We start from the raw sequence: 17,465 nt of genomic DNA, 5'->3' as shown, positions 1-17,465 counted from the left end.
TGTTACTGGATCTGTTTGCGGGGTTAACGATTGCAGCTGTGAATGACTAAAGTCTTTTGAAGAAGCTGAATGATAAAAACCAAACCGAAACAAGAAACAGCCCTTGTTCTACTCGAAGTAATATAGAATTTGCCGTTTGCGGGGTCAGATGAAAATAGTTGTGGAAGTCAACTACTTGGGGGGGGGGGGGGGAGGGGAGGGGAGGGGGGGAGGGGAGGGGTGGGTGGAGGTGGAGATGCTGTTGCCCTTTCAGGGAAAGCTTCTTAAATTGGCACTTGATCAACTGTTCTGTTTCTGTATTTGTCCTTGGTCTCTTTCATTGGTCTGTTTTGTTGACGTAGAAGAGCCCATGGAACTGCTCAAAGAAACCTGTGCAAATGGACCTTGAGTAAGTATTTACGTGTTCAACTGTTCCCCAGTCGGTCTAGCTAATGCTATCAGCGCTTGTAGTCTTTCACAAAAGGTGTTTAATTCCTGAGAAAGTAGAGGAGGAAGACGATTGGTAATCTCTTTGCTTAATAGGCACTGTTAGACAACCGTAGAAGGCGAAGAAATTTGCCCCCGAGGCACCAATTTGACCCTTCCTTTAGCCTGTACGCTTTCAAAGAGCATATCATAGAACCATAGAATGGCCTGGGTTGAAAAGCACCTTAAAGATCATCTAGTTTCAACCCCCCTGCTCTGGGCAGCGTTGCCAACCACTAGAGCAGGCTGCCCAGAGCCGCGTCCAGCCTGGCCTTGAATGCCTCCAGGGATGGGGCATCCAGAACCTCTCTGGGCAACCCGTTCCAGTGCCTCACCACCCTCTGAGTGAAAAACTTTCTCCTAATATCTAAGCTAAATCTCCCCTGTCTTAGTTTAAAACCATTCCCCCTTGTCCTATCGCTATCAACACGTGTATTTTTACTCCTGTATATACAGATTCGTAGGGGTTGGAAGGGACCTCAAGAGATCGTCGGGTCCAACCCCCCTGCCAGAGCAGGTTCCCTAGAGCAGGCTGCCCAGGTAGGCGTCCAGACGGGCCTTGAATATCTCCGGAGAAGGAGACTCCACAACCTCCCCGGGCAGCCTGTTCCAGCGCTCCGTCACCCTCACCGTGAAGAAGTTCTTTCGCGTGTTGGTGCGGAACTTCCTGTGCTCCAGTTTTTGGCCGTTGCCCCTTGTCCTATCCCCACAAACCACTGAAAAGAGGGTGGCCAAGTCCCACTGTCTCCCACACTTAAGATATTTGTAATCATTGATAAGATCCCCTCTCAGTCTTCTCTTCTCAAGGCTGAACAGGCCCAGGTCTCTCAGTCTTTGCTCATAGGGGAGATGCTCCAGGCCCCGTATCATCTTTGTTGCCCTCCGCTGGACTCTTTCCAGGAGATCCCTGTCTCTCTTTTTGTACTGGGGAGCCCAGAACCGGACACGGTACTCCAGGCGAGGCCTGCCCAAGGCAGAGTAGAGGGGGAGGATCACCTCCCTTGACCTGCTGGCCACGCTCCTTTTAACGCACGCCAGGATCCCGTTGGCCTTCTTGGCCACCAGGGCACGCCGCTGGCTCATGGTCAACCTGTCGTCCACCAGGACCCCCGGGTCCTTCTCCGCAGCGCTCCTCTCCAGCAGGTCATCCCCCAGCCTGTACTGATACACGCGGTTGTTCCTTCCCAGGTGCAGGACTCTACGCTTGCTCTTGTTAAACTTCATTTGGCTTCTTCCTGCCCAGCTCTCCAGCCCGCCCAGGTCTCGCTGAATGGCAGCACAGCCTTCTGGCGTGTCGGCCACTCCTCCCAGCTTTGTATCATCGGCGTACTTGCTGAGGGTGGACACTATTCCCTCGTCAAGGTCGGCGATGAAGATGTTGAACAAGACCGGACCCAGCACCGACCCCTGGGGAACACCGCTAGTCACAGGGCTGCAGCCGGACTCTGCGCCGCCGATCACCACCCTCTGAGCTCGGCCGGTCAGCCAGGTCTCAACCCACCTTACCGTCCACTCGTCTATCCCACGCTTTCTCAGCTTTGCTAGCAGGACGTCGTGGGAGACAGTATCGGAAGCCTTGCTAAAGTCAAGGTAGATGACATCCACTGCTCTCCCTCCATCAACGCAGCTGGTGATGCCATCATAGAAGGCAACGAGGTCGGTCGAGCACGATTTCCCCTTGGTGAATCCATGCTGACTACTCCTCATAACCTCCTTCTCTTCCAATGGCTTGGAGATGGCATCCAGAACAAGCTGTTCCAACACCTTTCCAGCTGTTCCAACACCTTTCCAGGGACGGAGGTGAGACTGACCTTTCCAAGAGCTCCACATCCTTCTTGTGCTGGGGGCCCCAGGCCTGCACGCAGTATTCCAGGTGGGGTCTCCCAAGAGCAGGGTAGAGGGGGATAATCACCTCCCTCTCCCTGCTGGCCACCCCTTTGTTAATGCAGCCCAGGACACAGTTGGCCTTCCGGGCTGCAAGCGCGCGCTGCTGGCTCGTGTCCAGCTTCTCGTCCATCAGGACCCCCAAGTCCTTCTCCGCAGGGCTGCTCTCAAGTTCTTCTTCTCCCAGTCTATAGAAATACCTGGGATTGCCCCAGCCCAAGGTCAACGCCTTGCACTTGGCCTTGTTGAACCTCATTAGGTTCTCATGGGCCCACTTCTCCGGCCTGTCCAGGTCCCTCCGGACGGCATCCCTTCCCTCTGTTGTATCGACTGCACCGCTCAGCTTGGTGTCATCTGCAAACTTGCTCGATTCCGTCGTCTGTGTCATTGCTAAAGATGTTGAAGAGCACCGGTCCCGAGGCCGACCCCTGAGGGACACCGCTTGTGACCGGCCTCCACCCAGACATAGAGCCGTTGACCACAACCCTTTGGCTGCGACCAGCCAACCAATTCTTTATCCGCCCAGCAGTCCATCCTTCAAATCCATACCTCTCCAATTTAGAGAGAAGAATGTGGTGAGGGACCGTATCAAAGGCTTTGCTCAGTCCAGGTGGCATATCCTATCCCAGGAGTGGTTTCAGCCGTAAACAACAAACAGTTACGAGGAGAGGTGTAGCTCTGTAAATATTTTTGTTGCCTTGGGTGAATTGGTGTCTGGTCGCACTGAGTGGCCCGCGTGGTAGCTGGGAGATGGCCGACGGGGAGGACTGAGATGTTAAAGCTGCCTGTGGTTGCCTGCCCCCAGCCCCAGCCCCAGCCCCGTCCCCGTGTGCCATCCCGATGGCAGTAGCGGCTGGAACCTCAAACTAAAGCGAGCGTATTCTGATGTCGTTACCCTCCAAGCCTGTCAGAGAGGCAGAAGCGCTGTGGCCTACTCAGGCAGGAACCGCGCGTGTGGGGACGGCCACGTCCCTGCCGCCGTGTCGGGCCAGTTTGAGCTCCGCTCTCCCTGGGGCTGCTGCAGGGCACCGCGGACCACGCTTGGGCAGCCTTGGGGGGCACTGCCTATTTTTCCAGAAGCCTCCTCCCCAGCTGAGCACAAACCCAGTTGTGATGTGCCAGGGCTGAGCACAGGCTTTGTATTCCTCCCCGCCACCCCCTGCGCGGGAGGTGCAGCTTTCCCCCTTAGAAACACCAGCAGTTGAAGTGGGGCTCTCAGGGAAGGTTGTGGAGCAACTTCTGAAAAGGTAAGGCCTGCCCTGGCAAAAGCGGGGATCTGCCTGCGGGGAGCAGCGCCCAAAAGCCACCAGCGTGTTTGGGGTGGAGCTGATAGGGTCATAAATAATAGTTGGGGCTACGAGCGCGAGGTCCCGCATTTGGTCCGGGGCAATCCTAAGCACGAATCCAGGCTGGGCGGAGAATGGATGGAGAGCAGCTCTGAGGAGAAGGGCCTGGGGGCGTTGGTTGATGAGAAGCTCGTCAACCGGAGCCGGCAATGCAATGGACGCTTGCAGCCCGGAAAGCCACCCGTATCCTGGGCCGCATCAAAAGGAGGGCGGCCGGCAAGTCGAGGGAGGTGATTCTCCCTCTCTGCTGCTGTGCTCTTGTGAGGCCCCACCTAGAGTAAGTACTGTGTTCAGCTCTGGGGCCCCCAGCACAAGAAGGACGGGGACGTACTAGAACGCGTCCAGAGGAGGGCCACGAAGATGACCAGGGGGCTGGGGCACCTCTCCCAGGAAGGCAGGCTGAGGGAGTTGGGGTGGTTCAGCCTGGAGAGAGAAGAGAAGGCTCCGGGGAGACCTTGGAGGGGCCTTCCAGTACCCAAAGGGGGGGCCCTACAGGAAAGCTGGGGAGGGACTCTTTGTCAGGGAGAGGAGCGATAGGGCAAGGAGTAATGGTTTTAAACTCAAAGAGGGTAGACTTAGACTGGATAGTTGGAAGAGATTCTTTCCTGAGAGGGGGGTGAGGCACTGGAACGGGTTGCCAGGAGAAGTGGCGGATGCCCCGTCCCTGGAAGTGTTTAAGGCCAGGTTGGATGGGGCTTTGAGCAACGTGGTCTAGTGGAAGGTGTCCCTGCCCAGGGCGGGGGGGTTGGAATTAGGTGATCTTTAAGTAAGGTCCCTGCCAAGCCAAGCCATGCTATGATTCTATGATCGGAGCAACCGTTCTGTGGAGCTCGTTTCCCAGCCGTGCAGGGCCCGGCTTCCCTCCGCGGAGCCGCCCAGCCCGTTTTCGGGCGCCCACTTCCTCCCTCCCGGTCGGATCCCTCCGCGCCCCGAGGGCACGCGACCTCCCTGAGCGCCGATAAGCACCGGGTCGACGGGAGCGGAGCCGCCGAGAGGGCGGGGACAAGGGAAGAGGGCAGGCGAGGCAGCCAATCGAGGCGCGGGAGCGGTCGGCGGCGATCTGTCGGCCCAATGAGCGCCGCGGAGGGCCGGGCCGAGTGCGGGAAGGGAGGGGGCGTTGTACCGAGCGGGCGCCGTCATGGCCGACGGGATCGTTAGGGCGCAGGCCGCCTGGCCCGGCGGCGGCGCTGCCGCTGCAGCCGCTTTCGGAGAGGTCGCCTGCAAGGGCAAGGAGGTCCCCGCCAACGTTCTCCGTGAGGATGAGCGGTCGTGGGCGAGGAGGTAGCCGCGGCGTCGTCGTGCGAGTCTTCTCTTTCCTTCCTTCCCTCGGCCGCTCGCAGGCCCTCTGAAACGAGGGCCCGTCGCGGGTCCCGGGAGTGCGGCAGGGCGGGTGGTGGCCTTGCTGCGGGAGGGAGGGAGGGAGGCAGGGAGGGACGGACGGACGGACGGACGGTCGGTCGGTCGGTCGGTCTCTCCGGCTCGTGGCGCTCTCTACTGCAGCGCCTCTAAAACCCCGCGCTTCTTCGGTGCGCGTCCCGCCTGCCCCCGGGGTGCCACGGCGCGTACTGGGTCGCCGGCGCAGTCGGTCTCCTTGGGGGTTCGGACTGCCTGCGTATAGGCAGCGAGCATCGCAGTAGTGACCGTAATCAGTCATTTCTGCGTAGCAGAAACGCAGGTCTTGATGCGCCTCGTGACAGCGTTCTAGAGACGCCCCGGCTCGGCCGTGCTAGGCTTTGGTTATGGCACCACCCCCACCGCGCACGCGAGCGCACGCTCTCTCCAAAGTGGCTTGTGAAAGGGAAGAATTGCAGCTTTTCCTAGCTTTCTTAAACATCTAGAAGCCAGTCAATCCCGCAGGCTGCTGGTCCTCACTTGAGGCGGGGGGGGAACTTAGAACTGCTTTTGGAGTGTAGTTGGCTATAGCGAATGGTCTTGAATTTGCTTAGCTCGCTGTACCGAAGGCCTGTTTCACAGTTGAGCGATGTTATAGGGGGGAGAAGTGTGAGGAAGGCTCGTAATTCTCGATTGTCGCGCAGTGAAAGGCGATGGTGAGTAAGAAGTGCAAAGCATCTGTGGAATCGAGTCTTATCGGCGCTGTTTCAGTCGCATCTAAAATAAATAAAACTGCCGGAAGTCGCTAATCTGAAGTACTCGGCTGTCTCGTTGCCCCCGTCACCTTGCGTGCTGGATCCTGCTTCTGGTGCCGTATGCAGTTTCGGTCTGCTGGTGATTTGGGGAGTTCCCTCGCAATTAGTTGCGAGTCGATGGTTTCCTACAGATCGGTGGTATTCGTGTTTCGCAGGTGATACCTTGGCCTCGGTCTGGAGGTGTCTGACGTAGAGCCGGCCGTAACGGGCTAACTTGGAATGTTCTTTCCCCTGAGTACGTGGCGTTATCGAGGACGGAGAGTTTATACAGCCTCAGCCGGATTACTCCGGGTTCTTTGAAGATGCCTTCCTACCTCTGGCCGAGGCAATATTTGGACATAACTGAAGGACAGTTAGCAATTGTTTGCCGCTTGTGTGTTTTGCGTGTAGAAGGTAGAGAACTTTGCCTATTCAAAGATCGCTTAAGAAGAATCGCTGTTTTGTCGTGCGCGTTTGGGGTACCTGATAATCTGCTTCGGTAGGACGAGTTCGGTGGGGCATAGTGATTTGCTTAAGCTGTTGCCTTTCTCTGAAGCTGACTGCGTTGTAACTGTTTACTCTTCCTCCAGCGCCTTGCGTTCCGTGATAGTTCGCCTCAGGCTCCAGTGTTTTTTCCTAGTCCTTCCTGAGAAGGCAGTTGTCCGGTTATGTGAAGCAGAAGATTCTGGCGGACCCGTGAGTACTGTGGGAGCTTTCTTTTCGCTAGGCTGGCTGTACCTGTAACTAGTTTGTAACTTCCTAGACTCTTTCCCGTCCCCTCTTTTCCTCTGGATGTTGCGGAGGGGCGCACAGTAGGCTATTTTGGGTTTTCCGATGCTGTAGTCTTTTGCCTCTAGCTTGTAATGGAGTTGAGCTTTTTGACTAAGAGCGGCGATATAAAGCGATGCTGGTCTCCGGCTACGCGCTTGTAGTGCAAAAAGCAGTGTTGTTCCGAAGTACGGTCTGATGCCCGTTTTCACGGTTTCCAGACAGCGGCGGTGGTACTTTGACTATGCAGAAGAGGGCTTGGGGTTTGGGCAGGTCAGAGGCGAGGAAAGGGAAAGCTGGTTGAGCGGCGCTGGGTGTTTGTTTCGCTGTTAGCTATGCAAGTCAAGTTCCAAGGCTTTGTGAGGCCACGCAAAAGAAAAGGCACCGTGAAGCTTTTATTTTCCGCCAGAGCGGCTTACGTTGCCCGAAGCTATGACGGGGGCTTTAACCCCCGAGACAAATTTAGCTTCTGTGACTGTTTTGTAGTCTGTTCCTGTCTAGAGGGTAATTCAAAGAGCAGCGGTTGAATCGTGAAGGATTAGCTAACCGTGTTCTGTGGATGGTTCTCCGCTCGCGTTCGTTCTGTGCGTCGTGGCACGTTATGTTAGGTAACGTTATTTCCTTTTTCCAGCTTCTTGGGCGTGTAATGGTTGTTGGCAAGAAGTGTGCTGCTAACCTGGACCTGACCAATGGATTCCGGATGGCTGTGAATGCCCACCCTCGGGCCCTTCGGGCTGTCGTGTACATCTACGTATTCTGGGTGGCGGTCAGTTGGGCCGGCCTCCTGGCTAAGGTTTTTGCACCGCAGGCGTCACTGCACGCGTACGGGTCGCCGCCGAGTAGGTTTCATATGTTGCCCGTCAATCTAGCCCCTGTTGACGTATGATTTTTTTTTTTTTTTTTTTTTCCTGGACGGCTGTCTATGGAGGGTAATAAAGAGCTTTGAGCAGCACTTGCACAATAAAGATGGAGCATGGGGATATGACCTCTGTCTTGTGTGTCTTGCCGATGGAAATAGTTCTGCAAGTTAAAAGAATGTTTCGGTCTGTTGACAGTGTCGTGTAGATGGTGGTTTGCCCAGTCATTTGAAACGCGAAGATAGAAGCGCTCGGCGGTCCTGTGGGTCTCCATCTCCCTAAGACGATCTAGGATGTGCTGTGTGTTTGAGGCCTTGCTATCTTCCCCCTGCTCCCAAATAAAAGGGCGTGCTTTTATTGCGAAACAGCCGCATCGAGGACTGGCAGATGTAGAACCAGAGAAGAATAAGGTTGGAAGAAAGCTTCCAGGCATCGTCTGTTGTCTGCCCCTGTCCCGAGGAGGCAGAATAAACTCTACCCGGTGTGATTTCTGACAGGTGCTTGTCAGCCTGTTCTTGACTACCGTAGGAGTTTTGCTACCGCTTTCTTTTCAGTCGTGGGTTTCGCAACTTCGAGAAGTAATTTCTCCCACAGACGCTTTTCAAAGCGTAGAAGGCTCTGGGATGCTTGAGTCGGCTTCTGAACGTTCAAGACTCGGCTGCCGTTCCCTTTATTTTTTTGTATGTATTTTTAGAGTCTTTTTTTTTCCTAAACGAAGTCCGTTGTTCAGGAACTAGAAGAAGGATTAGCTAAAGGCACCATAAGGCGTTTAAATGCGATCACCTCTCGTGCTTTGTTAGACCTCTGGCTTTGCTGTGCTCCTTGTTTAATTGCGGTTACGTTCAAGGCTTACTGGAGCGTGGGAGCGTTAAAATGCTATTAAATATTTTTAGTGTTTGAAACTTGCTAATGAAATGATTTTTGTGACTCCGTTCCTCACAAAGAAACTCGATTCCTTAGCAGGAGGAATGATCTTTGTTACTGGATCTGTTTGCGGGGTTAACGATTGCAGCTGTGAATGACTAAAGTCTTTTGAAGAAGCTGAATGATAAAAACCAAACCGAAACAAGAAACAGCCCTTGTTCTACTCGAAGTAATATAGAATTTGCCGTTTGCGGGGTCAGATGAAAATAGTTGTGGAAGTCAACTACTTGGGGGGGGGGGGGGAGGGGAGGGGAGGGGAGGGGAGGGGAGGGGTGGGTGGAGGTGGAGATGCTGTTGCCCTTTCAGGGAAAGCTTCTTAAATTGGCACTTGATCAACTGTTCTGTTTCTGTATTTGTCCTTGGTCTCTTTCATTGGTCTGTTTTGTTGACGTAGAAGAGCCCATGGAACTGCTCAAAGAAACCTGTGCAAATGGACCTTGAGTAAGTATTTACGTGTTCAACTGTTCCCCAGTCGGTCTAGCTAATGCTATCAGCGCTTGTAGTCTTTCACAAAAGGTGTTTAATTCCTGAGAAAGTAGAGGAGGAAGACGATTGGTAATCTCTTTGCTTAATAGGCACTGTTAGACAACCGTAGAAGGCGAAGAAATTTGCCCCCGAGGCACCAATTTGACCCTTCCTTTAGCCTGTACGCTTTCAAAGAGCATATCATAGAACCATAGAATGGCCTGGGTTGAAAAGCACCTTAAAGATCATCTAGTTTCAACCCCCCTGCTCTGGGCAGCGTTGCCAACCACTAGAGCAGGCTGCCCAGAGCCGCGTCCAGCCTGGCCTTGAATGCCTCCAGGGATGGGGCATCCAGAACCTCTCTGGGCAACCCGTTCCAGTGCCTCACCACCCTCTGAGTGAAAAACTTTCTCCTAATATCTAAGCTAAATCTCCCCTGTCTTAGTTTAAAACCATTCCCCCTTGTCCTATCGCTATCAACACGTGTATTTTTACTCCTGTATATACAGATTCGTAGGGGTTGGAAGGGACCTCAAGAGATCGTCGGGTCCAACCCCCCTGCCAGAGCAGGTTCCCTAGAGCAGGCTGCCCAGGTAGGCGTCCAGACGGGCCTTGAATATCTCCGGAGAAGGAGACTCCACAACCTCCCCGGGCAGCCTGTTCCAGCGCTCCGTCACCCTCACCGTGAAGAAGTTCTTTCGCATGTTGGTGCGGAACTTCCTGTGCTCCAGTTTTTGGCCGTTGCCCCTTGTCCTATCCCCACAAACCACTGAAAAGAGGGTGGCCAAGTCCCACTGTCTCCCACACTTAAGATATTTGTAATCATTGATAAGATCCCCTCTCAGTCTTCTCTTCTCAAGGCTGAACAGGCCCAGGTCTCTCAGTCTTTGCTCATAGGGGAGATGCTCCAGGCCCCGTATCATCTTTGTTGCCCTCCGCTGGACTCTTTCCAGGAGATCCCTGTCTCTCTTTTTGTACTGGGGAGCCCAGAACCGGACACGGTACTCCAGGCGAGGCCTGCCCAGGGCAGAGTAGAGGGGGAGGATCACCTCCCTTGACCTGCTGGCCACGCTCCTTTTAACGCACGCCAGGATCCCATTGGCCTTCTTGGCCACCAGGGCACGCCGCTGGCTCATGGTCAACCTGTCGTCCACCAGGACCCCCGGGTCCTTCTCCGCAGCGCTCCTCTCCAGCAGGTCATCCCCCAGCCTGTACTGATACACGCGGTTGTTCCTTCCCAGGTGCAGGACTCTACGCTTGCTCTTGTTAAACTTCATTTGGCTTCTTCCTGCCCAGCTCTCCAGCCCGCCCAGGTCTCGCTGAATGGCAGCACAGCCTTCTGGCGTGTCGGCCACTCCTCCCAGCTTTGTATCATCGGCGTACTTGCTGAGGGTGGACACTATTCCCTCGTCAAGGTCGGCGATGAAGATGTTGAACAAGACCGGACCCAGCACCGACCCCTGGGGAACACCGCTAGTCACAGGGCTGCAGCCGGACTCTGCGCCGCCGATCACCACCCTCTGAGCTCGGCCGGTCAGCCAGGTCTCAACCCACCTTACCGTCCACTCGTCTATCCCACGCTTTCTCAGCTTTGCTAGCAGGACGTCGTGGGAGACAGTATCGGAAGCCTTGCTAAAGTCAAGGTAGATGACATCCACTGCTCTCCCTCCATCAACGCAGCTGGTGATGCCATCATAGAAGGCAACGAGGTCGGTCGAGCACGATTTCCCCTTGGTGAATCCATGCTGACTACTCCTCATAACCTCCTTCTCTTCCAATGGCTTGGAGATGGCATCCAGAACAAGCTGTTCCAACACCTTTCCAGCTGTTCCAACACCTTTCCAGGGACGGAGGTGAGACTGACCTTTCCAAGAGCTCCACATCCTTCTTGTGCTGGGGGCCCCAGGCCTGCACGCAGTATTCCAGGTGGGGTCTCCCAAGAGCAGGGTAGAGGGGGATAATCACCTCCCTCTCCCTGCTGGCCACCCCTTTGTTAATGCAGCCCAGGACACAGTTGGCCTTCCGGGCTGCAAGCGCGCGCTGCTGGCTCGTGTCCAGCTTCTCGTCCATCAGGACCCCCAAGTCCTTCTCCGCAGGGCTGCTCTCAAGTTCTTCTTCTCCCAGTCTATAGAAATACCTGGGATTGCCCCAGCCCAAGGTCAACGCCTTGCACTTGGCCTTGTTGAACCTCATTAGGTTCTCATGGGCCCACTTCTCCGGCCTGTCCAGGTCCCTCCGGACGGCATCCCTTCCCTCTGTTGTATCGACTGCACCGCTCAGCTTGGTGTCATCTGCAAACTTGCTCGATTCCGTCGTCTGTGTCATTGCTAAAGATGTTGAAGAGCACCGGTCCCGAGGCCGACCCCTGAGGGACACCGCTTGTGACCGGCCTCCACCCAGACATAGAGCCGTTGACCACAACCCTTTGGCTGCGACCAGCCAACCAATTCTTTATCCGCCCAGCAGTCCATCCTTCAAATCCATACCTCTCCAATTTAGAGAGAAGAATGTGGTGAGGGACCGTATCAAAGGCTTTGCTCAGTCCAGGTGGCATATCCTATCCCAGGAGTGGTTTCAGCCGTAAACAACAAACAGTTACGAGGAGAGGTGTAGCTCTGTAAATATTTTTGTTGCCTTGGGTGAATTGGTGTCTGGTCGCACTGAGTGGCCCGCGTGGTAGCTGGGAGATGGCCGACGGGGAGGACTGAGATGTTAAAGCTGCCTGTGGTTGCCTGCCCCCAGCCCCAGCCCCGTCCCCGTGTGCCATCCCGATGGCAGTAGCGGCTGGAACCTCAAACTAAAGCGAGCGTATTCTGATGTCGTTACCCTCCAAGCCTGTCAGAGAGGCAGAAGCGCTGTGGCCTACTCAGGCAGGAACCGCGCGTGTGGGGACGGCCACGTCCCTGCCGCCGTGTCGGGCCAGTTTGAGCTCCGCTCTCCCTGGGGCTGCTGCAGGGCACCGCGGACCACGCTTGGGCAGCCTTGGGGGGCACTGCCTATTTTTCCAGAAGCCTCCTCCCCAGCTGAGCACAAACCCAGTTGTGATGTGCCAGGGCTGAGCACAGGCTTTGTATTCCTCCCCGCCACCCCGTGCGCGGGAGGTGCAGCTTTCCCCCTTAGAAACACCAGCAGTTGAAGTGGGGCTCTCAGGGAAGGTTGTGGAGCAACTTCTGAAAAGGTAAGGCCTGCCCTGGCAAAAGCGGGGATCTGCCTGCGGGGAGCAGCGCCCAAAAGCCACCAGCGTGTTTGGGGTGGAGCTGATAGGGTCATAAATAATAGTTGGGGCTACGAGCGCGAGGTCCCGCATTTGGTCCGGGGCAATCCTAAGCACGAATCCAGGCTGGGCGGAGAATGGATGGAGAGCAGCTCTGAGGAGAAGGGCCTGGGGGCGTTGGTTGATGAGAAGCTCGTCAACCGGAGCCGGCAATGCAATGGACGCTTGCAGCCCGGAAAGCCACCCGTATCCTGGGCCGCATCAAAAGGAGGGCGGCCGGCAAGTCGAGGGAGGTGATTCTCCCTCTCTGCTGCTGTGCTCTTGTGAGGCCCCACCTAGAGTAAGTACTGTGTTCAGCTCTGGGGCCCCCAGCACAAGAAGGACGGGGACGTACTAGAACGCGTCCAGAGGAGGGCCACGAAGATGACCAGGGGGCTGGGGCACCTCTCCCAGGAAGGCAGGCTGAGGGAGTTGGGGTGGTTCAGCCTGGAGAGAGAAGAGAAGGCTCCGGGGAGACCTTGGAGGGGCCTTCCAGTACCCAAAGGGGGGGCCCTACAGGAAAGCTGGGGAGGGACTCTTTGTCAGGGAGAGGAGCGATAGGGCAAGGAGTAATGGTTTTAAACTCAAAGAGGGTAGACTTAGACTGGATAGTTGGAAGAGATTCTTTCCTGAGAGGGGGGTGAGGCACTGGAACGGGTTGCCAGGAGAAGTGGCGGATGCCCCGTCCCTGGAAGTGTTTAAGGCCAGGTTGGATGGGGCTTTGAGCAACGTGGTCTAGTGGAAGGTGTCCCTGCCCAGGGCGGGGGGGTTGGAATTAGGTGATCTTTAAGTAAGGTCCCTGCCAAGCCAAGCCATGCTATGATTCTATGATCGGAGCAACCGTTCTGTGGAGCTCGTTTCCCAGCCGTGCAGGGCCCGGCTTCCCTCCGCGGAGCCGCCCAGCCCGTTTTCGGGCGCCCACTTCCTCCCTCCCGGTCGGATCCCTCCGCGCCCCGAGGGCACGCGACCTCCCTGAGCGCCGATAAGCACCGGGTCGACGGGAGCGGAGCCGCCGAGAGGGCGGGGACAAGGGAAGAGGGCAGGCGAGGCAGCCAATCGAGGCGCGGGAGCGGTCGGCGGCGATCTGTCGGCCCAATGAGCGCCGCGGAGGGCCGGGCCGAGTGCGGGAAGGGAGGGGGCGTTGTACCGAGCGGGCGCCGTCATGGCCGACGGGATCGTTAGGGCGCAGGCCGCCTGGCCCGGCGGCGGCGCTGCCGCTGCAGCCGCTTTCGGAGAGGTCGCCTGCAAGGGCAAGGAGGTCCCCGCCAACGTTCTCCGTGAGGATGAGCGGTCGTGGGCGAGGAGGTAGCCGCGGCGTCGTCGTGCGAGTCTTCTCTTTCCTTCCTTCCCTCGGCCGCTCGCAGGCCCTCTGAAACGAGGGCCCGTCGCGGGTCCCGGGAGTGCGGCAGGGCGGGTGGTGGCCTTGCTGCGGGAGGGAGGGAGGGAGGCAGGGAGGGACGGACGGACGGACGGACGGTCGGTCGGTCGGTCGGGGTCTCTCCGGCTCGTGGCGCTCTCTACTGCAGCGCCTCTAAAACCCCGCGCTTCTTCGGTGCGCGTCCCGCCTGCCCCCGGGGTGCCACGGCGCGTACTGGGTCGCCGGCGCAGTCGGTCTCCTTGGGGGTTCGGACTGCCTGCGTATAGGCAGCGAGCATCGCAGTAGTGACCGTAATCAGTCATTTCTGCGTAGCAGAAACGCAGGTCTTGATGCGCCTCGTGACAGCGTTCTAGAGACGCCCCGGCTCGGCCGTGCTAGGCTTTGGTTATGGCACCACCCCCACCGCGCACGCGAGCGCACGCTCTCTCCAAAGTGGCTTGTGAAAGGGAAGAATTGCAGCTTTTCCTAGCTTTCTTAAACATCTAGAAGCCAGTCAATCCCGCAGGCTGCTGGTCCTCACTTGAGGCGGGGGGGGAACTTAGAACTGCTTTTGGAGTGTAGTTGGCTATAGCGAATGGTCTTGAATTTGCTTAGCTCGCTGTACCGAAGGCCTGTTTCACAGTTGAGCGATGTTATAGGGGGGAGAAGTGTGAGGAAGGCTCGTAATTCTCGATTGTCGCGCAGTGAAAGGCGATGGTGAGTAAGAAGTGCAAAGCATCTGTGGAATCGAGTCTTATCGGCGCTGTTTCAGTCGCATCTAAAATAAATAAAACTGCCGGAAGTCGCTAATCTGAAGTACTCGGCTGTCTCGTTGCCCCCGTCACCTTGCGTGCTGGATCCTGCTTCTGGTGCCGTATGCAGTTTCGGTCTGCTGGTGATTTGGGGAGTTCCCTCGCAATTAGTTGCGAGTCGATGGTTTCCTACAGATCGGTGGTATTCGTGTTTCGCAGGTGATACCTTGGCCTCGGTCTGGAGGTGTCTGACGTAGAGCCGGCCGTAACGGGCTAACTTGGAATGTTCTTTCCCCTGAGTACGTGGCGTTATCGAGGACGGAGAGTTTATACAGCCTCAGCCGGATTACTCCGGGTTCTTTGAAGATGCCTTCCTACCTCTGGCCGAGGCAATATTTGGACATAACTGAAGGACAGTTAGCAATTGTTTGCCGCTTGTGTGTTTTGCGTGTAGAAGGTAGAGAACTTTGCCTATTCAAAGATCGCTTAAGAAGAATCGCTGTTTTGTCGTGCGCGTTTGGGGTACCTGATAATCTGCTTCGGTAGGACGAGTTCGGTGGGGCATAGTGATTTGCTTAAGCTGTTGCCTTTCTCTGAAGCTGACTGCGTTGTAACTGTTTACTCTTCCTCCAGCGCCTTGCGTTCCGTGATAGTTCGCCTCAGGCTCCAGTGTTTTTTCCTAGTCCTTCCTGAGAAGGCAGTTGTCCGGTTATGTGAAGCAGAAGATTCTGGCGGACCCGTGAGTACTGTGGGAGCTTTCTTTTCGCTAGGCTGGCTGTACCTGTAACTAGTTTGTAACTTCCTAGACTCTTTCCCGTCCCCTCTTTTCCTCTGGATGTTGCGGAGGGGCGCACAGTAGGCTATTTTGGGTTTTCCGATGCTGTAGTCTTTTGCCTCTAGCTTGTAATGGAGTTGAGCTTTTTGACTAAGAGCGGCGATATAAAGCGATGCTGGTCTCCGGCTACGCGCTTGTAGTGCAAAAAGCAGTGTTGTTCCGAAGTACGGTCTGATGCCCGTTTTCACGGTTTCCAGACAGCGGCGGTGGTACTTTGACTATGCAGAAGAGGGCTTGGGGTTTGGGCAGGTCAGAGGCGAGGAAAGGGAAAGCTGGTTGAGCGGCGCTGGGTGTTTGTTTCGCTGTTAGCTATGCAAGTCAAGTTCCAAGGCTTTGTGAGGCCACGCAAAAGAAAAGGCACCGTGAAGCTTTTATTTTCCGCCAGAGCGGCTTACGTTGCCCGAAGCTATGACGGGGGCTTTAACCCCCGAGACAAATTTAGCTTCTGTGACTGTTTTGTAGTCTGTTCCTGTCTAGAGGGTAATTCAAAGAGCAGCGGTTGAATCGTGAAGGATTAGCTAACCGTGTTCTGTGGATGGTTCTCCGCTCGCGTTCGTTCTGTGCGTCGTGGCACGTTATGTTAGGTAACGTTATTTCCTTTTTCCAGCTTCTTGGGCGTGTAATGGTTGTTGGCAAGAAGTGTGCTGCTAACCTGGACCTGACCAATGGATTCCGGATGGCTGTGAATGCCCACCCTCGGGCCCTTCGGGCTGTCGTGTACATCTACGTATTCTGGGTGGCGGTCAGTTGGGCCGGCCTCCTGGCTAAGGTTTTTGCACCGCAGGCGTCACTGCACGCGTACGGGTCGCCGCCGAGTAGGTTTCATATGTTGCCCGTCAATCTAGCCCCTGTTGACGTATGATTTTTTTTTTTTTTTTTTTCCTGGACGGCTGTCTATGGAGGGTAATAAAGAGCTTTGAGCAGCACTTGCACAATAAAGATGGAGCATGGGGATATGACCTCTGTCTTGTGTGTCTTGCCGATGGAAATAGTTCTGCAAGTTAAAAGAATGTTTCGGTCTGTTGACAGTGTCGTGTAGATGGTGGTTTGCCCAGTCATTTGAAACGCGAAGATAGAAGCGCTCGGCGGTCCTGTGGGTCTCCATCTCCCTAAGACGATCTAGGATGTGCTGTGTGTTTGAGGCCTTGCTATCTTCCCCCTGCTCCCAAATAAAAGGGCGTGCTTTTATTGCGAAACAGCCGCATCGAGGACTGGCAGATGTAGAACCAGAGAAGAATAAGGTTGGAAGAAAGCTTCCAGGCATCGTCTGTTGTCTGCCCCTGTCCCGAGGAGGCAGAATAAACTCTACCCGGTGTGATTTCTGACAGGTGCTTGTCAGCCTGTTCTTGACTACCGTAGGAGTTTTGCTACCGCTTTCTTTTCAGTCGTGGGTTTCGCAACTTCGAGAAGTAATTTCTCCCACAGACGCTTTTCAAAGCGTAGAAGGCTCTGGGATGCTTGAGTCGGCTTCTGAACGTTCAAGACTCGGCTGCCGTTCCCTTTATTTTTTTGTATGTATTTTTAGAGTCTTTTTTTTTCCTAAACGAAGTCCGTTGTTCAGGAACTAGAAGAAGGATTAGCTAAAGGCACCATAAGGCGTTTAAATGCGATCACCTCTCGTGCTTTGTTAGACCTCTGGCTTTGCTGTGCTCCTTGTTTAATTGCGGTTACGTTCAAGGCTTACTGGAGCGTGGGAGCGTTAAAATGCTATTAAATATTTTTAGTGTTTGAAACTTGCTAATGAAATGATTTTTGTGACTCCGTTCCTCACAAAGAAACTCGATTCCTTAGCAGGAGGAATGATCTTTGTTACTGGATCTGTTTGCGGGGTTAACGATTGCAGCTGTGAATGACTAAAGTCTTTTGAAGAAGCTGAATGATAAAAACCAAACCGAAACAAGAAACAGCCCTTGTTCTACTCGAAGTAATATAGAATTTGCCGTTTGCGGGGTCAGATGAAAATAGTTGTGGAAGTCAACTACTTGGGGGGGGGGGGGGGGGGGGAGGGGAGGGGAGGGAGGGGAGGGGAGGGGTGGGTGGAGGTGGAGATGCTGTTGCCCTTTCAGGGAAAGCTTCTTAAATTGGCACTTGATCAACTGTTCTGTTTCTGTATTTGTCCTTGGTCTCTTTCATTGGTCTGTTTTGTTGACGTAGAAGAGCCCATGGAACTGCTCAAAGAAACCTGTGCAAATGGACCTTGAGTAAGTATTTACGTGTTCAACTGTTCCCCAGTCGGTCTAGCTAATGCTATCAGCGCTTGTAGTCTTTCACAAAAGGTGTTTAATTCCTGAGAAAGTAGAGGAGGAAGACGATTGGTAATCTCTTTGCTTAATAGGCACTGTTAGACAACCGTAGAAGGCGAAGAAATTTGCCCCCGAGGCACCAATTTGACCCTTCCTTTAGCCTGTACGCTTTCAAAGAGCATATCATAGA

At 55.0% G+C, this 17,465-nt stretch overlaps 1 protein-coding gene across 39 annotated transcripts in view; it reads left to right on the top strand.

The window, feature by feature from the left end:
- Nucleotides 1–17,465, top strand: part of LOC136789574 (uncharacterized) — a 266,555-nt gene that overhangs the window by 36,151 nt on the left and 212,939 nt on the right. For 28 of the 39 annotated variants that reach the window (XR_010828263.1, XR_010828257.1, XR_010828256.1 and 25 more), the window contains 5 exons: nucleotides 342–388; nucleotides 6,412–6,517; nucleotides 8,765–8,811; nucleotides 14,831–14,936; nucleotides 17,187–17,233. Coding sequence is in view for 25 of the 39 variants with exons in the window: in XM_066989633.1 (XP_066845734.1) it covers nucleotides 342–388; nucleotides 6,412–6,517; nucleotides 8,765–8,811; nucleotides 14,831–14,936; nucleotides 17,187–17,233 (353 nt within the window). In the remaining 14 variants the exon portion in view is untranslated. Of the gene's footprint in view, nucleotides 1–341; nucleotides 389–6,411; nucleotides 6,518–7,220; nucleotides 8,353–8,764; nucleotides 8,812–14,830; nucleotides 14,937–15,639; nucleotides 17,234–17,465 lie in introns of those variants that run through there. The other 11 variants (XR_010828260.1, XR_010828258.1, XR_010828262.1 and 8 more) reach the window with 4 other exon arrangements.

The sequence above is a fragment of the Anser cygnoides genome, unplaced genomic scaffold, assembly GCF_040182565.1.
Source record: "Anser cygnoides isolate HZ-2024a breed goose unplaced genomic scaffold, Taihu_goose_T2T_genome scaffold_71_1, whole genome shotgun sequence".
NCBI lineage: Eukaryota > Metazoa > Chordata > Aves > Anseriformes > Anatidae > Anser > Anser cygnoides.
This window is presented reverse-complemented; position numbering and strand designations above follow the sequence as displayed.